Source organism: Castanea sativa, chromosome 5 (genome assembly GCF_040712315.1).
Source record: "Castanea sativa cultivar Marrone di Chiusa Pesio chromosome 5, ASM4071231v1".
In the NCBI taxonomy this organism is placed as follows: Eukaryota; Viridiplantae; Streptophyta; class Magnoliopsida; order Fagales; family Fagaceae; genus Castanea; species Castanea sativa.
The window spans coordinates 70,661,878-70,682,248 of record NC_134017.1 but is presented as its reverse complement, the minus strand read 5'-3'; the positions used below and the strand labels follow the sequence as shown (position 1 = coordinate 70,682,248).

General features: G+C 39.3%; 2 protein-coding genes across 2 annotated transcripts; one reads left to right on the top strand and one right to left on the bottom strand.

The window, feature by feature from the left end:
- Positions 1–360: 360 nt before the first annotated feature.
- Positions 361–7,149, bottom strand: LOC142633851 (cysteine-rich receptor-like protein kinase 10). Its single transcript, XM_075808099.1, has 7 exons — positions 6,089–7,149; positions 3,261–3,431; positions 2,610–2,731; positions 1,593–1,803; positions 1,237–1,474; positions 1,002–1,152; positions 361–904 (listed from the first exon to the last, which is right to left on the bottom strand). The coding sequence occupies exons 1-7, from the start codon at positions 6,882–6,884 to the stop codon at positions 620–622; spliced, it is 1,974 nt and encodes a 657-aa protein (XP_075664214.1). The 5' UTR covers positions 6,885–7,149; the 3' UTR covers positions 361–619.
- A 2,838-nt stretch (positions 7,150–9,987) lies between these two features.
- On the top strand, positions 9,988–10,503 carry LOC142635707 (uncharacterized). Its single transcript, XM_075809827.1, has one exon. It carries the CDS (start codon positions 9,988–9,990, stop codon positions 10,501–10,503), a length of 516 nt encoding a protein of 171 aa, XP_075665942.1.
- Positions 10,504–20,371: the final 9,868 nt, after the last annotated feature.

The following is a 20,371-nucleotide window of genomic DNA, read 5'->3' as shown; positions in this document are numbered from 1 at the left end:
GGACAGGAACCCTAAACATTTTGCTAGCTAACGAGCCTCAAATTATAAGCTTCATTACAACATGGCTAAGCCTATGAGATCTATTTGCTCTTCTTCTAGTGGGTAATGGCAGTGAGTAATTGATTGAATCCAAATTCAGGACTGCGAAATTCATTCTGCAGGCCCACCTTTTATGAGATATGACTGAAAAATAATAGTGGCTCAAAATGTCCAAATCTCTTATTTATTTTGTACAAATGTCCCTCGGTTCATCAACGGCCTACGTATCAAATGCGCTATTGAGAAGCCTAGCCCACAAAGAAACCGACATCGAAATAATAATAGTAAATGTCATTTTTCCTTTTAGGCTACAAAAGAAAATTCAACACAAAAAATCACTTTTTTATTAAATACAATTGAAATTTCCTTTTTCAATTTGAAACCTGAAAAACATTTTTATACAAAATACATTATTATTTAATAACTTTGTAGTTTGTATAGTACAATCATTTACTCAATTAGCTGGACCTTTCTTCCCAATTCCAATACGTATCCTATCCTATTTTATAGAAATTAAGGGTACAACATTAAGTTCACCATCATGCAAAACCCAACGGCAATCTTGCACAGTTGTAGGCGTTCATTTTGGTACAATGGTAGAAAAACTTAGCTCATTTACAGAGATTTCATCCGTCGACATGAATTTAGCCACAGAAAATGCAGGGTGTTTTGGTTCAGGAAGAGCTATTGATTCACTTCCCAACATAACTACCACAGTCGACATGGTGGGTCTATCTTGTGGATTTTCCTCAACACACAAAAGTCCGATATGTATGCACTTTACAATTTCTAATGTTGAACCTGACTCCATCAAGAAGTTGTCCACAAACTCTATGACTTTATCTTCATTCCATAGTCTCCATGCCTACAAATTTAGATTAAAAATGGAGTTATATTTCATATATGATATCCAATTTCCATTTTTGTCTAATTCTAATTCAAGCAAACAAAAGTTAACATACATATGCAAGGAGTGTCTGCGAATGTTCAGTGAGGTAGAAGCCACTACTCCTTTTCCCGCTAATAATCTCAAGCAATATTACACCAAAGCTGAAGACATCGGACTTAACAGAGAATAGCCCTTCCATTGCATATTCTGGAGCCATGTACCCACTTTTTGGATACCAACATCATTATTATTATTATTATTCTTTAAAAAAACCAAGAAGAAGAGAAATAAAAGAAGAAATGGCTTACTATGTTCCTACAACTCTTTTGGTGTTAGCTATGTTTTGATTTTCAGAAAAGATCCTCGCCATTCCAAAATCCGATATTTTGGCAATCATGTTATGGTCCAACAACACATTGCTAGGCTTCAAGTCTCTGTGAATGATTTTAAGCCTGGAGTCCTCATGAAGATATAGAAGTCCTCTAGCAATCCCACTAATTATGTTATAATAAGTCTTCCAATCAAGTTGTGAGCGCCTTTTTGAATCTAAAATACAATATTAACATTAAGTTATAAAATAGTGTATAAATGTGAATTTTAGAATTCGACAAGAAATCCAAAAATACTATCAAACTTAAACAATAGAATGTAGGAAGAAACAAACCAAAAATAAAATTATCAAGGCTTTTGTTGGGCATGAACTCATACACAAGTAACTTTTCCTCTCCCTCTATGCCACATCCCAATAGCCTCACAAGATTTTTGTGTTGAAGTTTTGCAATAAGTATGACCTCATTTTTGAATTCCTCTAAGCCTTGCAATGACTTCATTGAGAACCTTTTAACTGCCACTTCCTTCCCTTCAGGTAGCACACCCTGAGTAAAATAACCTCCAAATAGACAAAATTCAGGACCTAGTTGTTAATTGGTATGGATTGTATTAGATTACCATTAAATTGGAGGCTTTGGCGTGCATGAAAAAAATATTATAAGCACACTTTGATTCATGTGTTTTGGACAACTTATTTGTAGTCTTTATCAAAATTTATAGCTTTTGATGACTTATTTGTTAAATGTGTGATAAAATCTATAAAAGCTAGCTTGTTTCTAAAAGACTAAAATTTAAATTATTTGCAAAAAAAATTGAAACAAAAAGCAAAAAGTAAAAAACAATAAGCACATGCCAAACACTTTCGGAAGCTCTTTTTCTTCTCAGTTTTGGAGTTTAACATAACAAAGAATCCTAGCCGACTTAACACGAGAAAGAACCTTTTTGTAGTGTTTACAACGGTTTTCTGTGTCACAATATTTTTTATTGCTTATTATTATTATTATTATTATTATTATTATTATATATATTGATGATATGCTGAGCATATTGTGAAAATATATATGTATACAACTGTGGTATATCTGTATTATTTTCAATATTGTGTGATTAATTGTTTCAATTAATTATTTCTACATTAATGTTGATCGCCAAGGGGTTTAGACTCGAGTATATTTTGACGATGTGTCCAATGCTTAGATTGGCTGTAGAATTATTCCCTTCGCAGAATTTATAAAATCCCAACTTTGAAAGCTTTTCAAATTATTTTTTCATATTTATATGCAGTAAATTTGCTATGTTTGCTAATTTTGAGTACTAAAAAACGCAAGAAATGAGTTTTGATTCTACGTACCTTGTAAACTTTACCAAATCCACCTTCACCAATCTTGTTGTCATCTGAGAATTTGTTTGTTGCAACTTCAATTGTCCCAAAATCAAATTGAAAGGATTCTACAGTTGTTATGTCACTTGCAGCTAAAGACCCAAAAATAAATAAACGTAAGAGATTACACTACAAAGAGCATTGTTTGCAGATATGATTGAGGTGAGCGTTTGTACATATTCATTATAATCTTTATCCAAAAAAAAAAAAATTCTGTTAATGGGTATTCTTAGAATATTTATTAATGGACAATTTTTAAAAGTTTTAGGGTAAACTATGTATTTGGTCTCTATCTAATGCATCATTTTTTTATTTTTATTTTTATGCATAATGCATTTTTTTTTTCAATTGTATCAATTTAGTCCATAACCTTTTAGTGTCGTATCAATTTAGTTTATCCAAAATTTTAATATCACTTTTATAAAAAAATAAAAAATAAAAGCTCTATAAAAAGTTAGTTTTTTTTTTCTTTTCCATTAATTTTTTTTAAAAAAAAAAAGTTCATAAGCCAATTTTCTTAAAATATTTGTTAACTTTTCACATTCTAATTTATATAGCTTTTAACACTCCCTCACTCGCGGGCTGAAATACATTGTAAATGGAAGGATTCCACTTGCATACCATGATAATTGAGGAGGCCATCAGATTTTTGAGAATTCTCTTCGTTTATATCATTGGACTTCATTCTTGCTCTCCTCCTTCGGAAACAGCAAAGCAGAATGACTAGCACAACAGAGGAAGCAATTGTAACAGCAATTACAATAGCTATTACCTTTGAGCTTTTGCCTTTCCCTGCAAAAACAATATCATGTTTTATTGAGAATAGTTAATAGTCAGTTATAAGAAATGCTTAAAGCACTATGATACCATAGGACCATATTGGCTTCGCTAGTATACTTGAGTTTTTAGAGCATTCTCGTCTAGCTGGTCATACTAGCCAAGTGCGGTTCCAGGATTTTTGCCCAAATGGTCAATAAGAAATATAAATTATTATGGCCTACGAGTAGAAGATGAATCTTGCAGCTTACGAAATTTCTTTATTACGAATTTATCCATAATACTAGCAAAAAAACAAAAAATAAACTATAAGTTCATTTGACATATTTTTTTTCTAATACAATAAATATATTAAAAATACAATAAATATATTAATTATTATTGTTAAGTGATTTTTTTTGCAATTCTTTAATTTAAAAGTTTATAATTTTTTAAATATTTTATATTTTTATTGTCTTTAGTGTTAATGTATTGAACAAATCACATTACCAACAACCACTCACATCTCACCTTCAACAAAATTAAAAAAACTACTCACAAATTAGTCAAATAGTCAAAGGATAAGTCACTCAACTTTATATCTTTTATATCAAATCAATAAAACTTACAGAGCAACACTCTACAACACGCCAACAGTAAGGAAAATCAGACTCAATTACTCAAGTACTCATCCACAATAAAACGCTATAAACTAATAAAAGCAATAACTCCTATAACCCATTATCCCCCACAGGCCCACACACAGACACACGCGATCAGACTTTAGAGACTCAAAACTAGTTGAGTTACTCAAATATCAGAAGAAGTTCAGAGCACAGTTCTTAGAGTTCTAACGCCACACACACACACACACACACACACACGGTCCAAGATTCAAAAACACAACAACAAAAAATCGAAGGATAACTCCACACACAGATTTAGTGAAATAGCATATCAAAACACTATAAACACACTCTAACAGTGAAAGAAGAAGAGAAAGAGAGAGCTGAAAAACCAGATCAAGCGGCGGCAGAAGGCAGACCAGGCGGCGGCGGCAGATTTTGTGTGCGATGCAGAGGCAACCTTTTTCTTTTGGATTTGAAAAGTGAAGAAGGATAATGAGAGATTTTGGAGGTTAAGCAGCTAGAAATTATTAGGTTTTATTTGACCCTTTTTTTATTTATGATTTTTCAAATTTTGATTTATAGGCTTTTAATTTTTGAGATTATAGACCAGAATTTTCTTTTGGACTTCTTCTTCTTTTTTTTTTTTTTTTTTTCCAGATTTTAAGTTGGGCTTTAAAAAATGAACGGTCAGGTTCACGGGGGTGCAAATTTGTATTGCAGGGGTTCAAAATAATTTTTTTTAAAAATATTTTATATATATATTTATATAATTGGGTTAGGGGGTTCATTTGAACCCCCTGACTATAACATACCGCTGCCCCTGATACTAGCCTACTAAAAATATGATTAAACACCCACAAAAACTGTTGGGTGCCGACACCCACAAGTCCAGCCCAGACTCTTTGTCAAAGCTCCTTAGATGAGTTTGTGAGAGAAGTTTGTAAATGAAGTCAGCTTTTATGTGCAAAAGTCAAGCCATATTTTTGAAGGATGTATCTATTATCTTGTGCATGTCGTACAAGCTAGAGAAGAAAAGAAGAAAAGCTGAAGAATAAATAAGTTAAGAGTTAGGGATGGCAATATAAATGCGTACCCGTATCCGCCTCACTAGCCCTTAATGGAAGGATTTTACTCGCCCCGCATAACAAATGAGGTAGGGATGGAGATTAACATTTTTCCTTGCACCCGTTCTGTTTATATTTAAATAATTAAAAAAATATTTTTATAAGTTTTTTATAAGGTGATAAATATATGTTTTTAGCCTTCTAACTTTAAATTTATGATATTTTTTTTATATTGTATTATTAAATTTATACTTTTATGTTTTAATATTTATGCTGTTTATATTTGTAATTGCTATATTGCTATGGTTGAATTGTTTTTTTACTTCTTATAACTTGAATTGTTGTATTGTTATGCTTTGAGAATGTTTTGTAATGTTAGAATTTGTTTTTTAAAAATGTTTTATGAGTTTTAATTTAATGCATTCAAATAAATTTTTATGAGTTTTTTTTTAAATATTGTATTTGATTTAAATTTTGAAAAATTGATTGTTGAATTACATTTTATTATAATATCGTCTTTGTTTGAGAAATTTTTAAGTGATCAGAGACCAATAACGATCTCATCTATAAAAGGTTTGAAATTGATGTTTTTGTATTTTAAAAATATATATAAAAGATTAGTTTATATATCGAATAATAAATAACATCTTATTAACACAAAATTTGATGTGATTGTTAACGACATTTGGAACATATAGCCCAATTGTGGAATTTTTAAAATAAAAAATTAATAAAAAGTTTAGATGATGTAACATTAAATGTTTCATATATAAATATCCTTAAAATATTAATAGGTTTGCATTGTACTAGCAATGTAAACCTTATATTGTACACTAAATAAAAATGTACCTTTATAAAAAGCGTATTTTACACTACATATTTTATACTGTATATTGGGCATACTTGTTTAGTCTACAACATAATATTTATATCCTCATGAACTAAAAAAAATAAAAATAAAAAACCTTTCAAATAAACACCATCTTGATAGAATATGTACCTTTTGGTCCCGGTCCTGGTGCGGGAACAGCTTGTACATGGTAAAACGCGAAAACTTCATACCTAACGTTACAACTAGGATTCAGTACTCGACCCCCTCTCTTTCCACCAAAAGCTGTGGACAAGTTTGTTATGGCTTCCCGAAGACACCTATTGCAATCAAAGCTGGATAGGTCAGGGAGGCACTGTACAAGGTTGTATAGCGTTTGCGAGTCGGTAAATTTGGTTTCTTTGGTACCAAATCTTTTAGCACCGGACGAAGCATTTGCTGCCGCCAACGGCACCAAGTCACTCAATGTTTTTGCCGCTAGCTGAATGAATCGATTCGGCTCTGTTATATCCAACAAGTTCCACAGAATCTTACTCGGCTCGTCTTCCATAATGGAGAAGAATGATCGATTTGAGTAGCGTAACATGCATTCATCATACCATATCACGGCCTCTTTTTCTTCTGGGCAGTACAGCTGAACAACCTCTTTGGTTGATGTTGAGACGCAGTCTTGGCACTCAATGGTGGCGAGGTCACCGCGGTAGAGGAAGAGGCCGTAAACTGTGTTCTCTGGGGTTTGAGTTTGACCCACGGTGGTGTTGTAGAAACCGGCTTCACGCGTGGAATTTGTGTTAAGGAAAGAGAGGAGGTTGTTGAGGTTAGACTGGTAGGTGCTATTGGGGGAGAAAGTGGTTTGGTTTGAACAGAAATGGTAGCGGTATTCAGCTGCTTCACCCCTAATGGTTAGGAAGATGAGTATGGAAAGGAGCACTAGGTGCATGGAGACACTGAAAGAAGGGATGCCCATATTTACATGATCAGTCTTGTGCTCAGCCTCTGCTCAGACTCAGAACTCTCAGGAGTCAGGAACATGGAAAATGTTTTGTTTATAAAACACGGTCAATAATACAGTAACACGGAGACCTGATGAAAGAAAGCCAAGCTATTAATCCTTGGTCCATAATTCACACCTTGACACGGTCATCAAAGTGGCAAAAATTGTGATTATAGTTATAGTCTTAATATTTTTATTTTTCAAGTAATATGGAAATGGAAAATTAAAAGTCTACCAACCGAAACTTCTTTTTCCACAATTTGTGAAGTGTGAATAATGAAGTAGCAGATGTTAGCGGTAACCTTACCGTGTCTTTTAAGGATTAGTTGTTGTGTGGTCCATCTAATAAAAATGTGGAATTATTGAAAATGATAGGGACAAGATATTGGGCTGAAGTGATAAGTGAATAAAGCAAAGCCACTCACCCTTGCACTTTGCAAATACCGTATGGAAAATTAAAGTTCGTCAACGAAGACTTCTTTTTTCATGAGTGGTGATTCATGAATAACAAATTTACGTGTTTATTATTTTCTTTTTTGATAGGTAAAAAGCGGGGAGGGGAATGTTAGATTTAAACAAGAGCTACCACAAAATATATTAGCATTTGCAGGGTAGAATTAGAAATTTTTGTTTGAGGGACAAGACTAAACTATGATTTTGAATCATCATTCAAGTAAAATTTCAAAACATTGTGAGAGCATTATATCTTTCTAAATCCTTCTGAGCATACCAAAATTTATAGTTTGCATTAATACATATGCATAAAATTTTTTTTTTTGAAGGACTCAGCATCTTGACCTTAAAGTGGCAATATATGTAGCATTATGCGGAGTAAAACACTTGTCATCAAATTTAGCTACTGTTTTAATAAGAAAATGACTAAACATACAAACATAACAAGAAAATTTATTCATCATGACTTTATAAAAAAACGAAAATAATAAGCCACATAATTTTTTTATTTTTTTATTTTTGTAAGAATACTTAGACTTTCAATAAAATAAAATAAAAAATCAGCCACAATTGGCTAACAAAACATTATTGAGTATTGAGGAACGTCCTTCATCTACACTGATAAATTGCTAACATGTCTTGCATATTTAACAAAATTATGAGCTACAAAATATCATTGTTTACCGATATAAGAAAAACTAAAATTCTGAAAGGACTCTGCATAAAGTTTGACCTCTGAAGTGAGAGGCCTAAACGATGCAATGCACTGATCTTCACACTTGAGATCTTTAATTAACTTAAATAAAAAAAAATAAAAATTGAACTCAAATTCTGCCACAAAATAAATAAATAGAAATTAAACTAAAATATTAATGAAAAAGAGAATCAAAATTTTGTACTTCCCAAAATTTTAAAGCCATTTTCCCTTAATCTCTCGTTCTTGTAGTTTATGTTGCGATCGAATTCCATTGCTATATATTTTTTAAAATTAAAATTGATATTTAAAACAATAACCCAAAATGTTGTTTATTTCTCATTACGAAGTCCTTAAATTGTTTCAAGCCTTTTATAATCATATCAATATATGCAAGGCGGAAGAAGTCACTGAAATATCATTTTAGTGAAAGAACATGCCAATTCTAAACCAAAACTTTATAGAAGACATCTCATTACACGTTAACTTAAACTCGGAATGAAAGAGTGGTTAATAAATGGACGATCTGGAGTCTAGACTCTTATGGCCTGTGTGGATGAAGGAGTGAGAGTAGAGTTAGCTAAAAATAAGCTAATTTTTTGCTAAATCTACTCTACTCTCCCTTTCTCACTCTCAATCCAAACAGACCATTAATTGAGAGAAGTGAAGTTAGGATCAATAGAGGCTTCTTCCTTTTGATGATCCTTTTACATTCCCAAGAAGCAAGGCAGAAGATGTAATTGATTCTATGTTTGTGAAATTATTTGCCAAAATTCTAAAATGTGCACTTTTAACTTCACAAACAAAGTCAATGGCATTTCATAAGGCCATTGACAACCTTGTTAACATGCGAATAAGGCCAAGACTTGCGCTAAGCGACTACCAGCTGGCCTAACAGCTTCTAACTACTCAACAACTTCTATAATCAAGCACTTTTTTTTTTTTTTTTTAAATTATAATTTCATCATTACTGATGGGACTGATGAAGTTAAATGCAGACGGTACCACCTCCATAGACGAACCCGACCAATCGTCCGCGACATTAACGAGAACATTAAGGCCATTCAATGCTGCCAATAATGTCCCGAACTGTTACAAGACCAACTGGACGAACCCGTGGAAACGCATTAAAACCCGTTACTCCGCCAGAGACGTTACCAGGTGAGACATTAATGCCCCAACGGCTATAATCCACAAAGATATATAAAGCCCTCGCAACACCAATACGAGGTATGCATAGTATCACAATTTACACTAAGTTGTTCTTGATATTTTGATTACGACCTTCTTTCACACTGACTTTGGCATCGGAGGCGTTGTGGCAGGCACCACACCGATGACCATTCGAGTAAGTTCTTGAATCCATAGGTTCATCAGAGTACTACCAGGAACCATCTGGACGAATCCTAGAGAAACCGACGAGATTTTGCTTCATCAGTTTAGCGCCGTCTGTGGGGAACGATTTTCTCATACAACGAAAACGTGATTCCTACCAGCTCCAGATGGAATCCAACCAGGACTCAGCGGCCTTGGCACAGCAAGTTCGAAATCTTGCGGCCACTGTCGAAGAACTCACCAAACAGAATCAGGAGATGAGGCAAAGGTTGCAGCAGGAGGAGAACCGGTCAAGAGCTGTCCAAGAGGACGAGGGGGATAGCCACGGAAGGAGTGACCGACGGAGAACCGTTACTCCAGAAGAGGAAGGAGATGGACGAATTAAGAAATGCCATCAAAGAGAAGACGAATCCAAGCCTAGATAGAATGGTCAGAGCGACCGACTCCCCTTTTACCATGGCGGTCTTAGAACGACCAGTACCAGCAAAATTTCGGCTGCCTCAGCTCGAGCCTTTTGATGGGCTCAAGGATCCCCAAGATCACCTTAATACCTTCAAGATGACCCTAGGCCTTCAACAGCCCCCTGATGAGATCATGTGTCGTTCCTTCCCTACTACGTTGAAGGGAGCTGGACGAGAGTGGTTCACGAGATTGCCCACTTCGTCCATCGACAACTTCGAGCAGTTAAGTAGTGCTTTCCTGCGCCATTTTGTTGGGGGGCAACGCCCCAAGAGACCAGCGGATCACTTACTCACAATTAAGCAAGGAGAGAGGGAGACCTTGCGGTCGTACATAAAACGCTTCACTCGAGAGACCCTAGAGGTGGACGACGCGTACGACAAGGTCCAGCTGACAACATTTAAAGCAGGGCTTAAGTCCAGAGAGTTCATTGTCTCACTGGCAAAAAATCCGCCTTGGACAATGGCGGAGATGCTACTGAAAGCCCAAAAGTACATGAATGTTGAGGACGCGCTGGCGGCCATCGTAGACAAGGAAAGGCCGAAGAAGGAAAGAAGGAAGACGAACGCAGGGGACAAAAGAGGGAGCGCCCAAGCCGCCGAGGAGGTGACACTGACAAATGAAGGGACGAGAAAGTTTCACGACCGGTAAAATTCACACCACTAATTATGCCTGTTGACAAGATTTTGACGCAGATCCAGGATCAACACCACCTAAAATGGCCGAGACCCTTGCATTCGTCACCAAACATGCGCGACAAAAACAAATATTGCCGGTTCCACAAGGATCACGGTCATTACACGGAGGATTGCCGAGACCTAAAAGGGCAGATAGAAGAGTTGATACAAAAAGGAAAGCTTTAGAAGTATGTGAAAAAGGGAGAACCCAGTAGGTTCAGGGAGGTCGACAAGAGCCAACGTGAATCCCCGTCCAAGAATGAGATTCGCCCGTCCCAACCACAACAAGACGCGATCGGGGAAATAAGCACAATCACAGGGGGGCCACTCAGGGGGGGTCATTCAAGTCACTCAAGAAAGCATGCCAAAGGCAAGTAAACAGTGTCCATACGGAACCCCTGCTGAAGCAGAGACGGACGAGCCAGGACATATCCTTCAGCGAAGAGGATGCTCGGGGAGTAAGGCAGCCCCATAACGACCCCTTGGTTATAACACTCACGATCGAAGGATTTAACACTAAAAGGATCCTCGTCGATAACGGCAGCTCCGCAAACATCATGTACTTACCGGCCTTTCAGCAATTAAAACTAAATCCTGATAGGCTGCGCCTATTCGATTCCCCCCTCGTCAGCTTCAGCGGAGACAGAGTATATCCCAAGGGCATCGTAACGCTAAAAGTCACAATAGGCACCTACCCGAAGCAGCAGACCCGTCAGCTAGATTTCCTGGTGGTAGATTGCACCTCCTCATATAATGTGATCATTGAGAGACCCACGCTTAACAATTGGAGAGCAGCCACATCCACCTACTGCCTAAAAATAAAATTCCCAACCGAAAACAGAGTCGGCGAAGTAAAAGGAGACCAAGTTTTGGCCAGAGAATGCTACCAGGCCGTGCTGGCTAGAGGGGAAAACCACACGTGGGCGATCAAGGGGGAAAAAGAAGGCAACATGGAAGCCCTGGAAACAGTAGAACTCGTCGAGGGGGAAGCTTTAAAGGTAACGAGGATAGGAACAACCTTAAGCCCCAAAATGAGAAATAAACTCGTCCACTTCCTTAAGGGAAACTTGGACATATTTGCATGGAGTCACGAGGATATGCCTGGTATACCACGCCAAATAATCCAGTACGAGCCGAGGACAGACCCCAAGAAAAAGCCCGTCCAACAGCGACGACAGGTCTTTGCCCCCGAACGGAACCGAGCAATCACAGAAGAAGTTAACAGGTTGTTGCAGGTAGACTTCATCCGAGAGGTTTACTATCCCGAGTGGCTGGCCAACGTCGTGCTGGTGAAAAAAACAAATGGAAAGTGGAGAATGTGCGTGGACTTTATGGACCTGAACAAGGCCTGCCCAAAGGATAGTTTTCCCCTGCCGAGGATAGATTAATTGGTAGATTCTACGGCTGGACATAAGTTACTAACATTCATAGATGCATTTTCAGGATACAACCAGATAAAAATGGCTGAGGAAGATCAGGAAAAAACTGCTTTCATCACAAGCCAAGGACTTTACTGCTATAAGGTAATGCCCTTCGGACTGAAGAACGCAGGAGCAACATACCAAAGACTGGTAAACAAGATGTTCAGCAAACAAATTGGTAGAAATATGGAGGTATATGTGGATGATATGCTCGTCAAGAGCAAAGAAGAGTTGACTCACCTGGAGGACCTGGGAGAGACATTTGATACCCTCCGAAAATACCAGATGAAGCTAAATCCTAGTAAGTGTGTGTTCGGGTGGCTTCAGGAAAGTTCTTAGGATTCATGGTATCCTAGAGGGGAATAGAAGCAAATCTGGAGAAGGTGCAAGCAATACTCAGCATGGCATCACCCAAGACCGTCAAAGAAGTCCAAAAGCTCACGGGAAGGATAGCTGCACTCAATAGGTTCGTCTCTAAAGCAACGGACAAATGTCTCCCATTTTTCAAAACGTTGAAGCAAGCTTTCTCCTGGACTAACGAATGTGAGGCAGCCTTTCAAGAGCTCAAGCGTTACCTCGGTAGCTCGCCCATCTTGAGTCCTTCAAAAGCAAGGGAAAACCTTTATTTATACCTGGCATCGGCCTACCGACGTCGGTCAGCGGCCTTAGTTCGAGAGGAAGATAAGAAGCAGCTTCCAGTTTACTATGTCAGTCAAGCCTTCCAGGGAGCAGAGGCCAGGTATCCCAGGATTGAGAAGATCGTTTTCGCCCTAATAGTGGCTTCACGAAAGCTACGACCGTACTTCGAAGCACACCCTATCCTTGTAATGACGGACCAACCTATCAGAAAATCCATGAACAAACCTGAAGCAACTGGGAGAATGGTCTAGTGGGCAATCAAACTCAGCCAGTTCGACATCGAATACCATCCCAGAACGGCCATCAAGGCGCAAGCTCTAGCAGACTTCATCGCCGAGTTCACCCTTCCAGAAGATGACGACGGCAAAGACGAGGTGGAATTGTGGACGATTCAGACTGACGGATCGTCAGCCCAAAAGAGGGGAGGAGTAGGGGTCATTATAAACACCCCCAATGGAGAAAAACTCCAATATGGAGTCCAATTAAAATTCCCGGCAACCAACAATGAGGCTGGGTACGAAGGGATACTAACGAGACTAAAACTCGACAAAGCCCTTGGGATTAAGAACCTGCTTATTCAAAGTGACTCGAAGCTGGCAATAGGGCAAATTAGGGAAGAGTATGAGGCGAAAGAAGAGAGAATGCAGAAGTACCTCAAGCTGATTAAACATTTAGCCCGTGAGTTCGATAAGTTGGATTTCGTTCGGATCCCGAGAAACCAGAATGTGGCGGCAAATGAGGTCGCCAAAATGGCCTCGTCTAAAGAAGAACCAATGAACAGTGAAATTCTCATGGAGATTCAGAAACACCCAGCATCGAAGAAGTCCCAGTATTCTCCATCCAGAGCATAGGTGGTTGGATGGCACCGATCGTCTCATACTTTCAAGACGGGCATCTCCCTCGTGATTCAATGGAAGCCAGGAAGATTAAAGCAAGAGCGGCTAGGTTTACAATTTTGAATGATACCTTATACAAAAGAGGGTTCTCCCTGCCTTATCTGAAGTGTATCGACGAGGAAGAAGCCAAGTACGTCCTTCACGAAATCCACGAAGGGATTTGCGGAGACCACGCCGGGCCTAGATCCCTGGTAAGCAAAGTTGTTAGAGCAGGATATTTCTAGCCAACCATGCAGGCAGACGCTACGGATCTCGTCAAGAGGTGCGATAAGTGTCAGAGGTTCGGGAATGTCCAGAGGCTGCCAGCAGAAAAGATGACGACAATTACCTCCCCGTGGCCATTGCACAATGGGGGATTGATATCGTCGGCCCATTACCCCAAGGAAGAGGACAGGTAAGGTTCCTGCTCGTCGCTATCGACTACTTCACTAAATGGGTCGAAGCAGAAGCAATAGCAACGATCACAGAGGCAAGAATCCGTAGTTTCGTGTGGAGAAATATAATTTGCAGGTTCGGGATTCCAAGAACAATTATTTCGGATAATGGTCGACAGTTCGACAGCCAGGGATTTAGAGACTTTTGCTCAGGACTAGGTATCAGGAACAAGTTCTCATCACCGGGACACCCATAGTCAAACGGGCAAACAGAATTAACTAATCGAACACTGCTCAGAATCATCAAAGCTCGGCTAGACGAGGCTAAGGGCGCATGGCCGGAAGAATTGCCCAATGTCTTATGGGCCTACAGAACAACAGCAAGAACCCCAACGGGAGAGACGCCTTTCAGGCTCACTTATGGCACTGAGGTGGTAATCCAGTCGAGTGAGGTATGGCCAGCACCGGCGAGATTCGCGAGGAGAACAATGACGACCAACTTCGAATCAATGCGAATTTGCTTAGACGAGGTAAGAGACAAGGCCTCGAACATGACGATGAAGTACCAACAGAAGATGACTGAATACTATAACAAAAGGGTCAAGCTCAGAAGACTAGGAATTGGCGACCTCGTCCTACGCAAGGTGACTACTGCAACTAAAAACTCCGCCCACGGGAAGCTCGGTCCTACATGGGAAGGACCTTACAGAGTCGTGCACTACTCCCGACAAGGCAGCTATCATTTGGAGACCCTAGACGGGCAAAAGCTCCCGCGACCCTGGAACATTAAACACTTGAAGAAGTACCACCAACAGATGTAACCCAAGAATGTACCCATTCCTCAAAATTAATGAAATAATGGTTCAAATAGTGTGTTCATACAGGTACCGTCAGTAGAAAATCCCGGAGACTCACTACGGCATAGACGAATGTACATTACTGACGAAGGCAAAAAAAAAAAAAACGCCTACGTAATAAGATTCCGCATAGACGGATGTACATTACTGACGAAGGCAAAAAAAAAAAAAAAAAAACACCCAAGTAATAAGACCCCGCATGGACGGATGTACATTACTGACGGGTACGAAGAAATTGACACACAGAAGAACAATATGTGTAAGTAAATACGATATTATAAAAGCCTAGAAACCAAAGGCAATCATCATTGTTTTTACATTTAGAAACCCATAAACACTGGGCCAAATATATGCTTAACAAAAAAATTTAAAGATGTTCAGGAATAAGGCACCATTAAAAAAAAAAAAAAAAATTTCTTTTTTCCTAAACAGGTGATGGGGTCAAACATCCAAAGTAGCGTCGTCCTTGGCAGGGGCATCAAGGGCAGGGGCTTCGACGACAGGAGCATCAGGAATGTCTCCAGGAGCTTCAGCTGCTACGGCTTGGGCAGCTTCGTCAGCAGAGATCTCCCTGTCCACCTCCTCCATGTCCAGCGCCTCCAAGCCTACCCCGGAAGGGTGCTTGATGCAATACCTCCTCAAGAGCTCGAACCCTTTAAAATACCAGCTAAAGAGCACAGAGTTGTACTCCTCAGTCTGCTGGAAGCCCTCGATGGCCCTGGAGGTGACAACCTTAATCTTTTCCTTCGTGGCTACAAGCTGCTCGTCATTTTCCAGAACCAGCTGTTGCTCGTCCTTTTCCAGAACCAGCTGCTGCTCAACCTTAAGGTCGTCACCCAGCTTCTTGACCTCTTCCCTGGAGTGGTGAACATCCTCTATCGCGGCTATCAAATCCCTCTTCAGCTTCGAGTTCTCCATCTCCAGGGCTTTGATCCGAGAAAGCGAGGACTCGACCTTGGCTTCCTGAGCCAGATACTCAGTTGAAAGATGAACAGTCTCCCCCAACACCTAAAAAATAAATTAAAAAAAAAAGGGAGAGAGAAAAGACACGCGAAGGGATAAATAAGTAAATAAAAAAAAAGCATATATATATATATATGAGGGCGTTTGGATAGCCAAAACGCGCGTCCACATCCAAATTTTTTTTTTTACGCGTGTTTGTTACTGTTCATTGACCATGAACAGTGATTTTAGGCCAATGAACAGTAACTTTTGGCATGAACAGTGTTTTTTACCCATTTAAAAATTATTTTGCTACAGTATTTTCAGTTTTCAGTTTTTAGCAATAAGTTCTATCCAAACGGACCCTATATATATATATATACGTCACGTAAAACAAGCAGGTTACCTGGACGAGCTTATGGAGGTGACGACTCATCAACTCATTTGGGGTCGAACCCGAGAACACCTTTAGGTCTTCTGCAGTCACGACCCCATGAGCCCGTTTTGTCACCAACTTCTCGTCGTCCCAAATGGTGGACGAGCAAGCAGCTTTCTTCCCTCTGTCCGATGTACGAGGCCTCTTTGAAGCAGGTGTCGGGATCTCTTCGACCGAGGTGGCCAGAGAAGCCGTCCTCGTCGTCTCGGCACCCGAAATCACGGGTGTGGCCGAAGCCGTCGGAGTAACGGAAGAGACTTTCCCTTTTACACGGACCACCTTCTTCCCGAGGTTGGACAAAGGTTCGTCCTTCTTAGACCGCATCTTCTCGTACATACCCTTATTGAATTTCGTCATCATCTCTGCGAAAGAGGAAAATTTAAAAAAAAGAAAAAAAAAGAGCAAGTCAAACAAGTGCAGCTATAGGATCGAGTCCGACGAACTCAGAGGCTTACTCTTCTTTCCCTCAATATCAAGGCTCCGCAAGATGTAGGGAGACGGATCGGGGCCGAGGTTGTAAAAAGCAAGTGTCTGCGGATCTACTAAATCGTCCCAGTTTTCGATGGTCTGGGAATACGCGATGGCCGCCTCAACGCGCTCCTTGTACCTACTTTTCAGCTTTGGCCTCCGTTTAACTGCACAGGAACGAAAGAAGTTAGTAACGGTAACATCCGGTAGAACAAAAAAAAAAAACGAGAAAGGAGACTGACGCACCTATGGTCGGGGTTCCCCACCGACGAAGCAACCTAGGGATCTCACCCCAGTCCTGGCTAGAGGGGGTCTCAAAATCGTCCCCGGACACAAACACAAATTTGGACTTCCAGTACCTAAAGGACGAAGGTAAGCCCTTGACGATCCTGGTTCTTCTCTCCCAAGGTACTAGCTCATAATACCCGTACTCTTTGGACTCTTTTAAACGATATAAATAGACAAGCTCGTTTACCTTGATCATATCCCCGTTAACAGCCAACCATATTTCCATACAGTTGACCACTATTCTCCACGAATTGGGCATAAGCTGCCCAGGGGCAATCCCCAAATATGTCAGGAGCTCCATCACAAACGGGTGGACAGGAAGCCTAAGTCCACAAGTAAAAGCGGCCTCATAGAAGCACACTTCACCTGGAAAAAACTGACAAGCCCTATCCTCGTCAGTAGGCCGACGAATACGAACCCGCTCTGGAAACTGAAACCTATCCCTAAACCTACCGACGGCGTCAGAATCTAACCCACACGGCTCCACGAGGGCATGAAAAGCCCTAATCTCTCTAAAGGTCGACACGGCTGTGTCCCCCTCCATAAGGTCGCCGCTAGACGACAACCCAGTGTTGAGGTCACTAGACCTAACTTCAGATATCGACTGTGGCTCCCTTCCCAAACCTTCGAACCAATCGACCGACTCTCGGAGCAATGGAAACAAGTCACCTAAAACAACGCCTAAGCTGCTACCCTCAAAAACAAAACCCCTCAAATTGGGAAAAGCGCCTAAAGACCCCCCTAAGCGAGCAAAGAGAAAGGAAATCGAAGGACAAGCTTCCCTAACCTCTAAATTACTGACCATGAACTCCCAGGCTAACAGGAAAGTACTAAAATTCCCACAAAAAAAGGAGGGGGAGAAACAAACAAAAACACAAAGAGAACTAAGAAACAAAAACCGAAATGAAATTAGATATTTGCAAAAGGGAAAAAGAAGAAGGAAGAAGAAGAAAAAGCTTACCTCAAAGAAGAGAAGCGAGAAGCCCAGCAACCAAGCAAACACCAAGAAATGAAGAAATATATGAAGAAGGTGCTCAGAGGGGATGAACTGAAATTTGAAAGAAAATGAAAGGTAAAGTAGAAAGAGAGGAGTTTAAGAACCAAAAGAGAGAAAAAACCAAAAATCGGCGGGAAAACCAAGGGTCATAAGGACATAGGCCTTCTCCAACCACATCAAGACATGTGGCCGTAACCCATGTAACGCCGCCACTACGCATTCAATGCGGCACGAAATCCCAAAGGTCAATAAAAAAAAAAAAAAAAAAGGAGGAAAAACTTTTTGTCTCCCACAGCCGTTAGGAAACTCACTGACGACCATGGAACCCGGGGGGCAGCTGATGGGATTGACGAAGTTAAATGCAGACAATACCACCTCCATAGACGAACCCGACCAATCGTCCGCGGCATTAACGAGAACATTAAGGCCATTCAATGCTGCCAATAATGTCCCAAACCGTTACAAGACCAGCTGGACGAACCCGTGGGAACGCATTAAAACCCATTACTCCGCCAGAGACGTTACCAGGTGAGACATTAATGCCCCAACAGCTATAATCCGCAAAGATATATAAAGCCCTCGCAACACCAATACGAGGTATGCACAGTATCACAATTTATACTAAGTTGTTCTTGATATTTTGATTACGACCTTTTTTTACACTGACTTTGGCATCGGAGGCGTTGTGGCAGGCACCACACCGGTGACCATTCGAGTAAGTTTTTGAATCCATAGGTTCGTCAGAGTACTACCAGGAACCATCTGGACGAATCCTAGAGAAACCGACGAGATTCTGCTTCATCAGTTACAATAAAGGAGTGAGAATTTGAATCATATTTCTTTCCGTGAAAACAACAAGAGGTGACAATTACAATAGTCAATAGGCCTAGTCTGAATGCACATGTTTACAAGCTTGTACACTATGCTATGCACGTACAACACACAACCATTTTCACAACATTAATCTCTCAAAACTCAAGTCATCATTATCAAAGAATATTGCATGTCTAGCTTTATTTAATTTCACTTCTAGGTGATGTAACATTACTAGAATCTTAAGGGGGCGTTTGATTTGTCATAATGTTACATTACTCCATAATATTATGTTAATGTAATCTTACATTAATGTAATCTTAATACAACAATATTACAATGTTTAGAAAGTAATGGAATTAAGATTTTGTAATTTTAAAGTATGGTAATAGAAAAAATAAGGTACATCAAAAATATGAGTAATGTAATTTTAAAGATGTGATATATTTTGTAATTTTAAAATATAGTAATATTAAAAAAATAAATAAATCAAAAACTTTAATGTCATATCATAGAACACGTTAACGGTACATCAGCAAACCAAACGCCCCTTAACTTAAGAACGTGACTATGAGACCACTAAATGGATGGAAAGTCAATGAATAATGCGACTGTGAGAGAAACCGCACCAAGGAATCGTTTAGAATTGGGTTGTTCATGGCAGGAAGTGTTGATTGGCTATTGCCTAATGCGTTTGGAAAACCAATTTGAGGCTTAAAAAAAGACTAGAATTATCTGTACATTTTACGTACCGTTGCGGGCTCAGATTTCGTTGGCATTTGCCATTTTCCAGTTGTAAATTGTAAGTGGGTACAATTCATGAGATAGATTGGAGGTCCAATCCCCCACATTTCATGTGACTTGTGTTCATTATTAGTACATTTTACGTACCATTGCGGGCTCAGATTTTGTTGGCATTCCATTTTCCAGTTGTAAATTGTAAGCGGGTACAATTCATGAGATAGATTGGAGGTCCAATCCCCCACATTTCATGTGACTTGTGTTCATTATTAGTACAGTGATATCGCTTAATTTTGGGCCCTTGTTCCTTTGCTTTTAAACAATAATTTTAGTACTTGTACCAAAAGAATGTTCATGATAGAGTGCACGATAAACAGGAAATTTTGCTTTGACCATCTTCAAAACTCGGTTGCGGTTTCACCAGCAATTCAACATATTTGAATTTATTAAGTAATAAAGATGGGTGAAACTTGTGTCCAGTGCATCCATGCACTGAATATGATATGATTCAGATACGTGTCTAAAATTGTATCGTGTCTAATACATAAATGCACTAGACACAAGTCGTATCCAACAAAGCTGTATACTTTTGTATGTGCTATTTAAAACAGCTTTAAAGCAGATATCAACCAAAAATATTTGGGCGTGAGTGATTTACTTAGGCATGGTAGGGATGGGTCATGAAGATCTAAACCCAGAAACAAAGTGTTGTACAGATGCAATAAAAGCTAAATTTGGGTCCAGCTATTTAATCTTAACAGGAGGTCCAGTTCCAACATATGTATTATAGTTAATCAAATTCAAAGAATTTGTGATATTAAAGTGATAGCCCATTGATAATAGCTTAAAAGTACAATATTACCTTAATTTTGGTAGACTTTATCACATCTATTTTGTGTTTATTCCCACACTTACACGTAAATATGAGAGTTTGCAAGTATTCTGTAAAATATACTTACTACGTGTATTT